Source organism: Cydia fagiglandana, chromosome 3 (genome assembly GCF_963556715.1).
Source record: "Cydia fagiglandana chromosome 3, ilCydFagi1.1, whole genome shotgun sequence".
In the NCBI taxonomy this organism is placed as follows: domain Eukaryota; kingdom Metazoa; phylum Arthropoda; class Insecta; order Lepidoptera; family Tortricidae; genus Cydia; species Cydia fagiglandana.
Genome location: NC_085934.1, coordinates 15355532 through 15372527, shown reverse-complemented (window position 1 = coordinate 15372527; position 16996 = coordinate 15355532). Strand labels below are relative to the sequence as shown.

At 40.5% G+C, this 16996-nt stretch overlaps 1 protein-coding gene across 1 annotated transcript in view; it reads right to left on the bottom strand.

The window, feature by feature from the left end:
- Positions 1 to 713: 713 nt before the first annotated feature.
- The window catches only part of LOC134680197 (neuronal acetylcholine receptor subunit alpha-10-like), an 81422-nt gene continuing 65139 nt past the window's right edge, over positions 714 to 16996 (bottom strand). The window contains exons 8-10 of the mRNA XM_063539278.1: positions 16153 to 16291; positions 13507 to 13670; positions 714 to 918 (exon numbers count right to left, since the gene is read on the bottom strand). Of these exons, the coding sequence (XP_063395348.1) occupies positions 787 to 918; positions 13507 to 13670; positions 16153 to 16291 (435 nt within the window). The 3' untranslated portion in view covers positions 714 to 786. The remainder of the gene's footprint in view (positions 919 to 13506; positions 13671 to 16152; positions 16292 to 16996) is intronic.

Sequence of the window (16996 nt, the reverse complement as noted above, 5' to 3'; positions counted from 1 at the left end):
TATCAATAAATTTATTTCTCACTTTTTACACTTAAAATACAATAACATATTATTGTAACTTTCTTAATCATACTTATTTACACTTTCGTTTTTAATTATCTTATTTGGCAACAACCTTGAGCATACACTAGTTTTTATAATATTATGTTTCAACAACTAACATCAATTTCTAAAGTGTCTCCACTGATTATCAATATAATCTTAAAATGAAAACTAATTTGAACAATTATGAGTAATGTCAGTGATTGCATTGTTTGTGTACTTTGTTGTTTGTTAATTGTGTGATATGATATCTGGTAAGTGTATTTACAAGCTAATATAATGGCGAAGATTCAATATAAGATAAATCAAAGTATAAACAGTAATAGCTAGCTTTAATGCCATCGCCTATAACATACAAATTTTACACTATTCAACCTAATGAACATTTAGTTAAATAATTGACATTTTATAATATTGGCACAACTCATTTTACGGAAAGTAAAATGATAAACGTTTTTTACACATTATTTTAATAAATCGTGTACATCTTGTACTAAATCTTTAATATTTTTTTGTCAAAAGGGCAGATAAATAAAACAATTTAATATATTTTTAAAGTTAAGCCAAATGTTATCGATATCATGATTTGGCCGATGTTATAGTAAACGTTTAAAACTTTAAGTTGAATCGAGGATTCACTTACTTGAATAAGTTATGAAAATAATCATTGGCACAATTTTGACCATAGGGTAATAATTATTCGTTGGCACAAAAGTTTGTTTCCGAAACATTTGAAATTGTGTTCTAAGTGGGTGGTTTCAAGGGCGTGTTTCCGACGTGCAGGTTGGTGAGCTGGGGCAGGAGGATGGCCGCCGTGGATATGGCAGTCACCAGCACGAACACCGCCAGCAGCGCCCGGTCCGCCACCACTGCCACCTGCCAACAGCCGTACCGTACACATTACGATTATATTTTCTATAAAGGTGTAAGATAAAACTGTTCTAATAAGAGCCAATCATTTTTAGTGTTCCGTACAAAACTTTGTTTACGGAACACTTATGGGATCACTTCGGTCTTGCAAATCAGTTAAATACGTTTTTCTCAGAGACCGTTTGACATAGATACCTAAAATTTGGAACAGTTATAGCAATTACCACCACTCATATTGTAAATAAGTCAAAACTGCTTATTTCTTATTAAAGGGGGAAATTTAGGGGGTTGAGAGGGGTAGGCTGAAAATTTTTTCATTTGTAAGAATCGTGTGGGGTACCATTAGAAAGCTTGCAAAAAATTGAGTCGATGGACTGATTTTGACTTCATTTTAGACTGCAATAGTTTCGTCAAAAAATGCATTTAAAGTTGCAAGTTTTCATACAAAAATTTTCACCTCTGTCCTGGCGATTTTCGCGAAAACTATAGCTAACAGGCAGCTGACCAGTCAATACCCAACTTAAAGAAGCATGGAGACGGCGGGAAAATTATCAGCTTAACTTTATCTTTATTAGTTTTTCAACTACAGCTTGACCTTTGGTTGCTTAGGGCTAGCTAACTGATGCTTACACTGGTCAATTCATATTAGGCGAGAAACATCCTAAGTTAAAACTTTGGCATTCAAATTTATGACTTATGTCTTTGACACAAAGTTTAATTCTGCTTGCTTATTTTTGTGGGATATTTAATTTTATCTCAATAGCCTACTATAAGTATGAGAGAGATCTACAAAATACGACCTTATTATATTGCAAATAAGTTTCAATTTCGCACGGGCTTTCCAACCAATGGACTAGGCATCTCACGAATCTGAAAAATTCAAATTAAGAATTCCGTTCTTGACTGTCGTTGTGTTTTTTTTTCCACAATAGGACACATAGAGTTAGTAAGGCGTATAGAGATAATAAAGTCATTTAATATTTATGAACAGCTTTGGCCTCATGTATAGATTTTATTGAGAGTATCTGATTCGTCGAAACAATATACACAATATACCTTTTCATTAAGTACCATTACATTTCTGTATCAATTGTATAATTATAATAACTATTAATTATATTCAGTACTTATGTATATTTTTGAACGGATCGGTGAGCAACAAGATTCAGGGCTATAACCGCGAAAATAGAAGTTCGCAAATTGCGAGCATTTTTCTCTGTCACTCTAATTACGCCTTCATTGGAGTAAAAGAGAAAGATCCCCGCAAATTGCGAATTTCGGTTTTCGCGGTAGCCCCTCAGTCCTGTTACGAGAAAATAATTTTGGAAGGCATTAATAGTACGTATATGACAGTTAAATATCACAGTTTTTAGAAACAAAGGTAAAATTGACGAAATATTTAAAGTAAGCCGATCTTGTTTTTTAGCAGTTCTAAATAATATTAAAGTCTATATATATGGCATAGAACTAGAAACAAAATCAAATAAAATATAATAATGAGTTCTAAATTCAAATTGAAGGAGTATACATTTAAGGTATTATAGGCCAAGCGCGCACCACGATATTATTTTTTGCGACACGATTTTAGAATCGCGCTGTAATATATCGCCATAGATTTATAAGGCGTAGATTCCTAGTTCGTACACCCCCAGTGAAGCCATTTGAAGTGCGACGTCACGTGTCACGTCACACTCGTATCATCGTATTCGAACGGCCCTCGCAGTACTCAAAGTCAAATCGGTATGTGTACACCTCCCGTTTAAAATTCAAAAACTACAGGAAAGATGGTTGTTTGTACAGTGAATGGGTGTCACAACACATCATATAATAAAAACAAACCGCCTGATATTGCATTTCACGCGTAAGTATCGAGATTAATGTGATATTTTTACATAATCGTAAATACAAAAATCCAAATTTTCGTCAGCCGCCATTTCTTCTAAATGTTGCCAGTGTAGTGAATATTTTTTCCTCCAAATGGGACATGGCGTCTACATTCTAAAATAAATACGCTCAATTAAATTTCATTGTATAATTATAGAAAATTATAATTAAGCTAATTATTTAGGTAAGTATTTACTTTTTTCTCATTTTTATTTTGTGTCATGTTCGTTTCAGTTTATGACTGATCGGAATGACGCAATATGGAAACATTGGAAATGGACTAAACACAGTCGAATATGCTCTGTCCTATTTAAATTTATTCTTATTATTTTATGCACATTTGTTAAATAAATAAAAATAGTAAAAACTTATCAGCTATTTATTTAATCCTTATTTCACAAAGTACAGAAATGCAACAAATCCCGAAATAAACAAAAAGCTTTTGCTACAAAACCGAATCTACACACTTCCAAATTATTAATAACCAAGTGTGGATGTTGTTAAAATTCCTCTACTTTGAGAGAAGTAAATGAATACTGGCAACATATTTTGTATATATGTGTGTGTTTGCTGAGCGTAAAACACGAGCGTTCCACGCACACATCGATCGTGTTTCGGCTTCACTTTTGGCAGGTTAGCCGTATGGGGACTATCTGTCTATGCGTTATTAGTTTAAGGGTCTCCCCTGATATATCGACGCGCATTCGGCAAAAGCCGATAGGAAAAAGCTTTATGTCCACGCAATAAGAGCGAAAAAGTCGTCGTTCGGCTCGGCTCGCATCGGCCGGCGCCTGCCGACGCGTCGACGGCTTTTTCGCTCTTATTGCGTGGACATAAAGCTTTTTCCTATCGGCTTTGCCGAATGCGCGTCGATATATCAGGGGAGACCCTAAGTATATCGCAGAAAATTCACTGCGCGCACTGCGATGAAAAAGTCGACGATTTGTTCATTCTCAACATGGATTTCGTACCAGTCGCTTGTCATGAAACGTGATGCGTTGCTGTATGACTTTGAGCATTTATAACACAAAGGTGATCCCCGTCTATTTCCATAATTAAATGGTCAACATCTAGCGTCTCATTTTGAGACTCCATTGGAGATGCAGGTGCCGAGATGTTGGGGTTTGGAGAGCGAAATGCCGACTGAGGTCCGGCCGGGGTGCGATTTTATTATCATAGTGCGCGCGGGGCCATACAACTCCGCATGCTGCAATCACTTTGCGACAATCGCGGAAAAATGTGACAAATCACAATTTTAAAATCGCTGCAATTTTTTTGTCGCATATGCGCGCACTAACATATAAACACATACGTTGCATTTCTGCGACAAAATTATCGCAGGACAAAAAATCGTGGTGCGCGCTTGGCCTTACTCTAAATTATTATAATACATCAAGCATTCGCGAGATGCTCGACTTCGGTATTCAAACACAAAGCAATAGTACAAGAATCTAACTAAATGCAAAGGCCGAAGGAGCGATTCGAAGATCCGAAGCGTCCGACAGACGCGCGCCTCCCGTAACTTTTCCAAGTATTTTTAAGTACAAGTGTCTAAGTCGCAAGATCCAAAGGCTGAAGTCGCAGTGGGCCGAAAGCCCGAAGCATCCAGGAGGTCAGTTCTAAACACAGGTAATTAATACAAGTGTCTAAATGCGAAGGCCGGAGGCCGAGCTCCGCGTAGGGCCGAAGGCCCGAAGCCTGCAAGATGTCAGTGGTTAAACACAGAACTGACAGCCTGGACGCTTCGGGCCTTCGGTCCTACGCGGAGCTCGGCCTTCGGCCTTCGCATTTAGATACTTATACTATTGTTCTGTGTTTAAGTACTAACATCCTGGACGCTTCGGGCCTTCGGCCCTACGCGGAGCTCGGCCTTCGGCTTCCGCTTTTAGACACTTGTACTATTGTTCTGCGTTAAAGCACTGACATCCTGGACGCTTCGGGCCTTCGGGCTACGCGGAGGTCGGCCTTTGGCCTTCATATTTAGACACTTGTACTATTGCTCTGTGCTAAAGCGATGACATTTTGCTAAAGCTCGGCCTTCGGCCTTCGCACTTAGACACTTTGTACTATTGTTCTGTGTGTGTAGTTGAATACGGTATCCTAAAAACAGGCAAACAACCCCTGTAAAATGTAACGATGCGAGCAGTACGGCTACCATCAGTTTGGCATTGACATAAACGCTACCGTGGGCGTGAACGTAATTTACTTTCTATGCATCTCGCTCGTACTGACATATTAGTGCGAAAGAGATATACCTATAGGAAGTAAATTACGTTCACGATATCGTTTATGTCAATGCCAAACTGATGGTAGCCGTACGGAACACTAAATGCCTCGAGTTATCTCGGACTTGGCCAAATTATTCCTATTACAATGTTTTGTAAACTGAATGAAATGTTTCTGTGAGCCACCAATAGTAGTCCAAAAATTTATTACATTAAAACAATCATAAGTACATAGGCAAAGGGTTAGGTAATACAGCAGATTAATATATGTACTATGAATACTATTATATTATACTCGTGATACTGGTGATTGAGTGGGTACCGTCATATGCGACTCACACAATTTTGGGTAAGATCACCATCAACAATAGACAACAATAGACAACAGTAAAACTGTGAATTGTCATTTTTAACTAATAATTTTTAATTATCAAGTTTAATAACAATGATAAATTACACATTGAATAAAATTAAGTATCTTAAATGCGGCAACTTAAATAAAGTAAGTAAAATCCGTTTTAAGCGAAAATGCGTTTTCCATGGTTAAAACTACCCAACAAACAATTAGGCGACACTTAGCACTTATTTTATCACCTAAAGACATATAACGGCTGTAGAATAGCTATATACTCTAAGCTTACAGGCTCTGGTGACATCAAGGTCTTTAAGAGGTCCATGTATAGCTTTAAGATCCACAGTAGCCGTTTTGGCCGCTATAATGGATCTTAAGCAGCTAGTGTTATAGCTCAAGTGAATTCTACCACCTTAACATCTATATGAGTAATAAGCAGCTGCAATTTTCACTTAAGGTTCTAAACAGGCGATAAAAACTCTTTTATAGCTCCGTTACTCGCAATCGCTTCTTAACTCTCTTGTCTCACTTACGGTCGAAAAGAGAAGTTATGAGTCACTTTTATAGATCATGTAGTCGCAGACGGGCGTTATTCAATACCTTAGTACATCTTATCTTCGTGAAGGGAGGGAGGGGATGTAAGGGAGAACAAATATCACCTCAGAGCTCCCACCAACCTCACCTGCTCGTGGTGCATCCTGCCGGACAACAGACGAGGCTCTGGACCGACTGATGGCGGTATAACCATTTGTAAACAAGCGTAGCAAAATCCAACAGACCAGTGTCGGGCAGCAGCGACACTGGTGCGATATGTTACGCTCTGCGATCGCCAACCCGCCTGCCCAGCGTGGCGATTATGGGCAAAGCCTCCATGGAAGCACACCAAAAACCACGGCCCCCAGTTCCCGGTCGCCCTGTCGTCCGGGACCACGGCGGCGGTCTCGGTAACGGTAGGGTAGGGGGTGCGAAGAATCGCCGGGTGACGGAAGGCCGCCACAAACAACTGACCTTGGCGACGTACAACGGACGCACGCTACGGCTGGATGAGCACCTGGCACAACTCGAAGAAGAACTCGGAAGGATAAGGTGGCACATTCTGGGATTATGCGAAGTCCGAAGACAGGGGGAGGACACAGTAACCCTCGAATCGGGTCACCTTATGTACTTTCGAGAGGGAGACCAGCTATCCCAAGGTGGCGTAGGGTTTCTGGTAAACAAAGCCCTCTGTGACAACGTCGTGGAAATGTCGAGTGTGTCGAGCAGGGTTGCGTACCTCGTAATTAAGCTCAATGAGAGATACAGCCTCAAGGTGGTACAGGTTTACGCACCGACCTCGACACACACGGACGAAGAAGTGGAAGATATGTACGATGACATATCGAAGGCCCTACATCGCACCACCAAGGCCCACTTCAACGTTGTCATGGGTGATTTCAACGCTAAAGTGGGAGTACAGAATTGCAGCGAGTCGGTAGTAGGATCCCATGGTTTTGGTAGCCGGAATCATAGGGGGCAAATGCTTGTCAACTTCCTCGAGAGAGAGGGGCTTTTCTTGATGAATTCGTTCTTCAAGAAAAAGTCCCAAAGGAAGTGGACATGGCGGAGCCCCGATACTATGACAAAAAACGAGATCGACTTCATCATAACCGACAAAAAGCATATATTCAGAGACGTCTCAGTGATCAACAGGTTTAACACCGGTAGTGATCACCGACTTGTTAGAGGCTCTCTGAATATCAATTATAAGCTCGAACGTGTCCGTTTGATGAAGTCCAGGCTCCGACCTAGCCTGCTCCAAACCATGGTAGGATCTGAAGCATTCCAGTCAAACCTGGAGAACCGATTCGCTGCCGTGGAAAGCACAAATGCCGTTGATATAAACCAGACCCTCAAAAATGTGGTTGGAATCCTCAGGGATGAAGGTACGAGATTTTGCGAAGTACGGCGTAAAGCCGGGAGGTCGAAGCTTTCGGAGGAAACCCTCAGGCTTATGAAGGTACGACGGGAAGACCCACCTGCCACTTCGTCACAGCGACGGGCTCTAAACAAGAGGATTGGCAAACTAGTACGACGTGACCTCCGGTGCGCCAATACACGCTTCATTGAGCAAGCGATTGAGCAGAATCGGGGGTCAAAAGTTTTTGTCCAGTCCCTTGGAAGAAGCCACCTGACGAAGCTGACCACAACCGGTGGGGCTGTTGTATCGTCCCGGTCGGGGATTCTCTCTGAAATCGAATCCTTCTATGGCCAGCTATACGCTTCGCATGCATCTCAACCAGATTCCGAAAATGAGGATTCGAGAGCCACATTAATCCGCCACTTTACCGAAGACTTGCCAGAAATCAGCACTGACGAAATCGAGATGGCCCTCAGACAGCTTAAAAATGGAAGAGCCCCAGGCGAGGACGGCGTCACAACTGAGCTTCTGAAAGCGGGAGGCAAACCTGCACTGAAGGAGCTCCAGAACATCTTTAACGCCGTTCTCTTCGATGGGAGAACTCCAGAGGTGTGGAGTAGGAGTGTTGTCGTGCTGTTCTTCAAAAAGGGAAATAAGTCCCTATTGAAGAACTACCGACCTATTTCGCTCCTAAGCCACATCTACAAGCTGTTTTCGAGGGTCATCACGAACCGCCTAGCACGAAGACTCGACGAATTTCAGCCACCGGAGCAGGCCGGATTTCGAGGAGGATACGGCACCATAGACCACATCTTCACAGTGCGGCAGATCATACAGAAGACTGAAGAGTATAATCGGCCCCTGTGCTTAGCATTTGTGGACTATGAGAAAGCCTTTGACTCCATTGAAATCTGGGCTGTTCTGGATTCCCTGCAGCGATGCCAAGTCGACTGGCGATATATCCAAGTGTTGAGATGTCTGTACAACGCAGCTACCATGGCCGTCCAAGTCCAAAACCAGCAGACTAAGCCTATCCCCATGCATCGTGGTATGAGACAAGGGGATGTGATATCCCCCAAATTGTTCACAAATGCTTTGGAGGATATGTTTAAAACGCTCGACTGGAAGGAACATGGTATTAACATTAATGGCGAATACATCTCACACTTGCGATTTGCCGACGACATCGTTATAATGGCTGAGACGTTGCAGGATTTAGAGCATATGCTGACCGGTCTAGCTGATTCTTCTCAACGCATAGGTCTCCGGATGAATTTGGACAAAACGAAAGTTATGTTCAACGAACGTGTTGCTCCGGGACCTATTGCAGTACAAGGGGCTGTTCTCGAGGTTGTTCAGGAATACGTCTACCTCGGGCAAATACTGCAGTTAGGACGGAACAACTTCGAGAAAGAGTCGAATAGAAGGATACAGCTGGGCTGGGCAGCATATGGGAAGCTGCGTCGAGTCTTCACGTCGTCAATCCCACAGAGTCTGAAGACAAAAGTCTTCAATCAGTGCGTCCTGCCCGTGATGACATACGGAGCCGAAACGTGGACACTCACGGTAGGACTGGTTCATAAATTCAAAGTCGCTCAGCGAGCTATGGAAAGGGCTATGCTCGGAGTCTCTCTGAGGGATCGTATTCGAAATGAAGTCATCCGTCAGAGAACTAAAGTCGTCGACATAGCCCACCGGATTAGCAAGCTGAAGTGGCAGTGGGCCGGTCATATTAGCCGTAGAACCGATAACCGTTGGGGTAGACGAGTTCTCGAGTGGAGACCGCGCATCGGAAAGCGTAGCGTAGGACGCCCTCAGACTAGATGGAGCGATGACCTTCGCAAGGCGGCTGGCAAGAGCTGGATCAGAGTTGCCGCAAATCGTGCTCAATGGCGTGCAATAGGAGAGGCCTATGTCCAGCAGTGGACGAGAGTAGGCTGATGATGATGATGATGATGATGAATTAATTTAAATACTCGTAAGTCTGTGGTTGAATGAACCGATGTTTTACAAAATGTAAAAATGAGAAGGTGGTAGGTACCTAACTAGACGCAACCGCAGTGATATTTCCGAGCTAGGCCATAAAATGTCGTTCAAGGCTCTATTATAGATTTTTTTATGAATAAGGCCGTAAAAATGCTGTAAGCACGTAGTTTCACCATAGACAAACATGGATTCTTAAGAATATTGGCATGTTAAATGTGACGTCCCACGGTTAAAGGTATAGCGGTTGGCGCTTACGCTATTATTAACGTCGCTCCAATATTATTGCAGCGCTATGCGACGTAAGCGCCGGCCGCCATAAGGTACCTTTTGAAGTGGAACGTCACAAATTAACATCTTAGATTAGAAAATTATAGGTACATATATACAAAATTCTATAATTTCTATAAATACTTACCTACCCGCTTCATATATTCGATAGCATGATGAAATTGTGTTAATTGAGGAAGCTTATGGTAACACGATAATTTGCACAGCTTTAAATATCCTATAATGGCCCTGAGAACACGAATAAATAGATTGACAATTATTGAATCGGGATTTTCTTCCTAATGCCAAATAGCCCCTTAAAGACAACAAGGCCAGATCGGGTGGTGTTATTTGCTAGGCCCATCAATTATTGAACGCTTCCCCGGATTCAAATACTGTCTTCATTTTCATTTAACTTCGTGTTCCAATCCAATTTAGCAGATTTACTTCACAGCTTGAAATAAAACGGTTACGTGTAAAAACGACTGGTTGCGTTTTAGTCAACTTTTTTCGAGAAGTTGTTCGAGTTTCGAACATTTTGCAGTACCTACCCTAACTCCGTGGAGTGTTCCGATTAATCAAAATGTCAAGGATAGATTTTCAAGCGAGGGAGTCAAACGTCAATTACTACTGAGTCACGTGGGGGTACGCATCTACTTGTACTTAGGTATACTTGTATATGGTATACTTGTATTTAGATCTATCCTCTTGGTTCATAGTCGTTTTGATACGTGGTTTTTAGAAACTAAATAACTATACGGCTTTTGGGGGACCTTATATGAAAGACGAATGAATGAACTCGAAATGTATACTTCCTTTAAGTATTTCTGTATGAGTTCAAAACTCGAAGTTCATTTGTGGGTACTTGTACGGTCAGCCAAGAAAGTGGTCAACCACTTTTCGACTCTATCAATCAGGTGATAGAGTCGAAAAGTGGTAGACCACTTTCTTTGCTGACTGTACATGTAGGTCAGGTAAGTACACGGGGACTTACGAGGTCAATAAATTAATAATTTTATGCTCAAGTAGCTTTTTATAAATATTTAACTATTTTATTTATAGCCAGGGATGTATGGTAGTATTGATGATTATTAAAGCCATATTATGGTTCATTAACTTACCAAATCCTGATGGTAACATTCCATTTCTAACCGCAGCTGCACTACCGGTACTGAACTAGTCGCTGTCATTGTCAATTTCCATAGTAAAATTGACAGTAATGCAGCTGCGGTTAGAGATGGAATGTTACCCTAAGAGTGACATTCCATTTCCAACTGCAGCTGCAATACTGTTCATTTTACTATGGAAACGCGTCGCTGTCATTGTCAATTTCCATAGAAAATGAACAGTATTGTAGCTGCAGTTGGAAATGGAATGTCACTTTAACGCTGCATGAGATCTAAATTTTCATGTTTACATAATTTTTCGAGTACAAATCGAACTATATTTTTTATAAAACCAGTCCTACTAGGGTTTACTTTCCTAAATACCGTTATGTTAGATACGGTTTCAAGATGATAATTAGTAAATTTACAGCTGTCGTGAGTACCGTGACGCGCCGGCAATATCCGACGACGCTGTTCATTAATTAAGTGCGACATGCATAACCGTCAATTCCTGCTGAAACGTCGTGTAATTGATGAAGCAGATTCAGGGCTGCAAAATACTCAAGCTGATTGACTTGCGTTTAAGTTATTGAATAAAATAAGGGTGAAATCCACTGAAATCAGGGGTGTATTCAGATATCACCCTTGTCAAACTTTATTACTGCATCGGGAAATTATATTTTGTCACATTTATGAATTTTGAATTATTGTGTATGTGACGCCATTAAAGTGTTGTTAAAAATATACGCGAACCTAGAAACTTATGTTTTTGATGTGAAAAGAAAAATAACTTTAAAATACAAATATTTAATACCTACAATAATAATACAAATTAATGGGATTGGATCAAGGGTCAGATGCAGAAGGCGGTAATTTTGGACACGGCGCGTATAGTACGTCGGTTCCTCACTCTGCAGCCCTGACCACCGGCAGCTTGGGCCCTACCCCGCTGCCGGCGGCACCCTAGGTTAGGTATTTTATAATGTGTTTATATGCATTTTTTATTGTTTTGTAAGTGTTTTTATATTTTACTTTTATATTCATTTTATAAATAACCTAACTTAAGACGAAAAATAAATAAAGAGAATACAAATTATAGATAGGTCGGAGCACAGTTTAATATTTTTCGTTTCAACTTCGTCTCCCGTTATATCTGGTCACCACCACAACTTTGTCCCTGAATATATTTAGCAGGAAAATTCGCTACACAATCTTATCAAAGGTCTTTATTTCTTTTGTGACCACTATTGTTATTATTTTCCTTATATCTCATATTTACGTTAAAAGTAGTGGACTTTATGAAAACCTCCCCTTGTTTCAAGAAAGCAAAAGCAAAAGGTTTGAAGTATTCAGTAAGGAACCATTATTAATCTCAAATAAAACTTAGGTACTTTAAAAATAAAATATTGCAGCTTCTTTGCTTATGCAAAAGTAATATAAGTACAAGCACTTAACTACTAATGAAATAAAGGACCCGTTGTACAAAGTCTTATTAAAAAACTATCGTGACTCTGCATAGATTCTGTCCTAATTTTGTCAATCAAGTTTGCTTTGATACTTACAAAAGTTTGTTCATTATATTAATTTATGTTTCTTCAAGATTGCAATTTCATTAAAATTTATAACATGTATATATCTCATAAAAACCGGCCAAGTGTTACTCGGACTCGCGCACGAAGGGATCCGTACCGTTACGCAAACAACGGCAAAAAAAAATCACGTTTGTTGTATGGGAGCCCTACTTAAATATTTATTAAATTCTGTTTTTAGTATTTGTTGTTATAGCGGCAACAGAAATACATCATCTGTGAAAATCTCAAGTGCCTAGCTATCACGGTTCATAAGATACAGCCTGGTGACAGACAGACGGACAGACAGACCGAAAGACAGACGGACAGCAGAGTCCCGTTATTACTCTTATCCTATTAGTAATAGGGTCCCGTTATTACCCTTTGGGTACGGAGCCCTAAAAAGCGTATTACTTTATTATAGTTTCTAAACAAGAAGCAACGTAGCAAAGTATAACTTTTTCTATTATCCACCCACGTTATCGGAATGTATGGGAGAGCAATATGACGTTAAGCTGTGTAAAGATCATCCTAAATATGGGTTTAACTGACGTTTTGCGAAAACCAACAAAGCGCCTTTGTTCTTTTTGACATCGACTACCTCTCTAAACCCACGTTTATTTTACTTAATAGTTTCATACGCATGTGGTAGATAACGAAGTATATGTCCATACCTAGATAACGATCAAATGAAACCTGTAGTAACTTCATAGACTCCAGCGATGAGAAAACATTCCCATGCAAGACTTGTATCGACCAGGATATGAACCGTAATTAGGCACCTTTTGTATATCCCGGTCGATATAACTCTGGTGAAACTAACCGTGAATAATTCAAAACTGTTCCCATGCAAGATTTACCTACAATCAAATAAGTAGCTGACCCCTGGCCTAACCAAGATGACAATCGATTGCAGAAAACTAAACCAAATAAGATAAACTCAAATAGTTTATGAAAATCGTAGAGTTTCGTTTCGTTTTCTGCAATCGAATGTCATATTGGCTAGGCACCCTGTTTCCAATCAAGATGGATGCGTTCAAGGCACTCGTTGGAAGCGACCCAGTGTGGTGGTGCGCAGCGGCCTCGCGTAGTACGCAGTCTCGGCATGTGCAGCGAACGCACGCTGTTGGAGGCCCCGGTACTACGTCTCTGTGTTGCTCGTTAGCGGCGACCCGCTGCTCGTGGCGCGCGGCGGCCTCGCGCAGCGTGCAGCCGCAGCATGCGCAGCGGACGCACGCTGTCGGACAGGCCTCGGTGCTCACGTCACTCTGTGCACCCATCGCTCCTGCTGTTAAAGTAAGTAGCTGACCTGTTTCCACTCAAGATTGGCACGTTCGAGGCGCTCGTTAGCGGCGACCCGCTGCTCGTGGCGCGCGGCGGCCTCGCGCAGCGTGCAGCCGCAGCATGCGCAGCGGACGCACGCTGTCGGACAGGCCTCGGTGCTCGCGTCACTCTGTGCACCCATCGCTCCTGCTGTTAACCACATTGTTAGAAAATGTGTGCAAATAGTGGAGATAAAGGTACATTAGGATGATTGACCGCAAATATTGAATTCGCCCGTTCCGAACTCGTTAAACTGGTCATTTAAGCCCATAAAAGAATATACCCGGTATAATAAATATCATATAGGTAAGTTACATAATAAAATTTTCACCAAAATATTCAAAACTACACCTTTACCAAAAACAACATTACAACTTTACTATTCACTAGAAACATACACAATTTAAGCGAAAATAAAAATAGCCTAGAACATTGCGATTATACCCTTATTTCAACACGTTACATCAATATTGGAGTGGGAAGAGGGCTGTTTTCACAGACTGAACACATAATTTCCCTCTCTATTAAAAAAAACAAGTCTTTCCATAAGCGAGGTCGCAATCAATCAAGATATGCTGGTATTAGATATCAATGAATGCTTACAATATAAGAGAGGAAATGAATGGTAGATACAGCACTATATTTTAGTAAAGGATAGTTTTAGATATTATTTCTAGTCTAAATTCTTCATTAAAATCAAACGAACTACCGAACATACACTTAGTTTGTGTGGAAATTAGTGCGTCACGGCCTATACTTTGATAAGTTAAATAGGCCCCATATCATTTGATATTTTTAGAGACAAGTAACTAGTGTCCGTGACACTGCCACTAATCAAAAATGCATCGAATTAAATGGCTACCACGTCGCGTGTTTTTCTCCCGATAAATTGGATCCTTGTTATGTTAGACACGCTTTGGGAAAGGTAAAAAACTTACACACGGGATAGTCGCCTAATCCTTAAATCGTCTAAATTCCTCGTGCGTGCGTCTGACTTCCGGGAAGAATCGAAGTTAAGAACAAATAGTTACACAAATTCTTTCAATGCTAAACAATAAAACTAACAAGCAAAGTTTAGGGTTAAATGAGCCTCGATGAAACTTAATGAATGTTAAGTTAATGTATACATTCTTCATTAGCTCTGGATGAAGCAAAACTTCGCTGTCGGTGAATTAAAATTAATTAAGATCTTCTGCAAGGTGGGTACCTACGTCATTAAATGGATAAAGGAATAAACCCACGAACTATTATGAAAATTGTTTCAAAGAGTTCTTTAATAATATTGGTTAATGAGTCGTGACTAGAATAATGGATTAGTTCGAATTAAAAATATAAAGAATAACGACTAAATTATTCATACAAACTATTTTGTTAGGTCTAAGAAAAATGTGTGTCAGTAAGGAAATAAATGTCGCTGTATTGTGCCATACATTTAAAATGCGGCGTCAAATATAATGCGGTTTCAGGTTACCGCATTATATTTGACGCCGTATAATTATAGCGCAATTAGTTTAACTATCAAAATACTATATATAGCTTAAAGCTGTTTGGCCTAAAGGTTGACTGGTAGAAAATGCCGTGTGTTATTAAGTCCGCCTTTTGTCATTGTATATTTTTTACTGTGCAATAAAGTTTAAATAAATAAATAAAAATACGACGTACGATTTTGCTTAAATTACTACTTTTCTATAATAAATATCTCTTTAATAAAATACTGATCAACGATATTACCAATCAATTGAACTGACAAACAACTGATAAAACTTGAAAGTTAGCAGTTTGTCTTCTAGCTTAAGCTATCTATCTACCTAAGAATTCTTGCAGTAACTTTTATTTCTCTGGATGTATAAAACTTTGATACCTTTAGCTTTTCAGATAGATATGATTATCTTCGCCAGCCCTCGGCTAATAACGGATTAATTTTGGCTGTATTTGAAAAATATGGGATATTCCTATGTTGCAATATCTGAAATCGGTTGATCGCCTGTATATTATCCACGGATAATATATCAGTTTGTCTCCGTAAAGATCGTCTTCTCAGCGGTAAGTGATTAAACGTTTATGGTTGATGTATCGGCCGTCATGGGGCCCGTTTACCGATTATGTTGTTTTGCCGAAGTTAAAATCAAAAACAACTATTTTTAACGCGGAGCTCACAGAGCTTTCTGGATCTACCCTTGGGTCACTATAGAAAGGTAGTGGAAGCATGCTAAACCCATAACCAGAGAAAAATTTACTCCATGGATGACGGGCTGCGAGTGCTATTTACCTACGGCTACGACAGATATATAAGTATATTTCATATTAAGAACATATAACACACACTAAGGCAGGGGTCGGTAAACTTTTGAGAAGAATTGCCAATGGTTAATTTTATGGCTGACTTACAGAGCCGCATATGTACCTCTAAAGACTACGCTGTACGCATGTGACTCGCGAGCTGCGGTTTGCCAACCCAGGCACTCGACATTCAGTACAACCGATTGTGACCTTTTCAACAACTTTTAGGCGAAGCGGTGGCGCTGCGTAAAGTTTTGTAACGCGGTGTAGGTGATACGCCACGACTGGGCGCACGATTCTTCGCCTAACCAAATCCGCTGTCATGGTTTGTTTTATTGTCACCTGAACTTACCCATGTGGTTGTGGTTGTGCCGGGCGAAGCGCGGCGAGGGCGGCGGCAAGGGCGCGCCGTCGCAGCTCAGCTCCGCCTTCAGGCGCGAGCCGGTGCGAGGGTTCACCTGCACTCCCACCGCTACTGGCGTGCTGTCACCCTGGTAAAAACATTAAAGGTTTGAGTCACCTAACACTTGTAGCGATACACAGCACGAACTCACTATGTCCGAAACATGGCGCGCGAGTGACTAAAAACAAGTGAGTCTAAACCGTAAAATTATTCAATCCGATACTGGTTCAGATGAGTACCGTGTTCAGTTATTTAAAAGTGAGCATTATGAATATGGATAATAAATGTATGTACCTTCTTACTTACTGAATTTAGTTTATAAGTAGGGAAGCCTAAATCCTCATTTATGTATTTCCCGTACGAAGTACCTACTCCTTAAACTTAAATTTTAAACCTTTTTATGGTGTACCTATTCCCATCTGTCTCCGCCCCACGTGACCCCTACCATACACGAGACGAGGACAACAAAGGAAATGCTTTATTTATATGAAGCGCCTATTTCCATCTGTGCCCGGCTAGGAAACAAAAAGAAATACACACACCTTATAGCCATATGAGTATTAGGTTTAGTACCTATTTCTTCCCTTCATTAGATATGATATCAAGTGCTATTAATTTCTTGTAACTCTAGAGCAAATTCAAATGGAGATCCAGTGTAATTACCCTACCCATCCAACGGCCCCATTTTTATTCAATTACGAATTGCTGGAAAGTTGGGCTGTATATTTCCATTTCCAATAAGACTTTGAATTTCTTTTTCAATTCAGAAAAAAACATAGGTACCTCTATATCT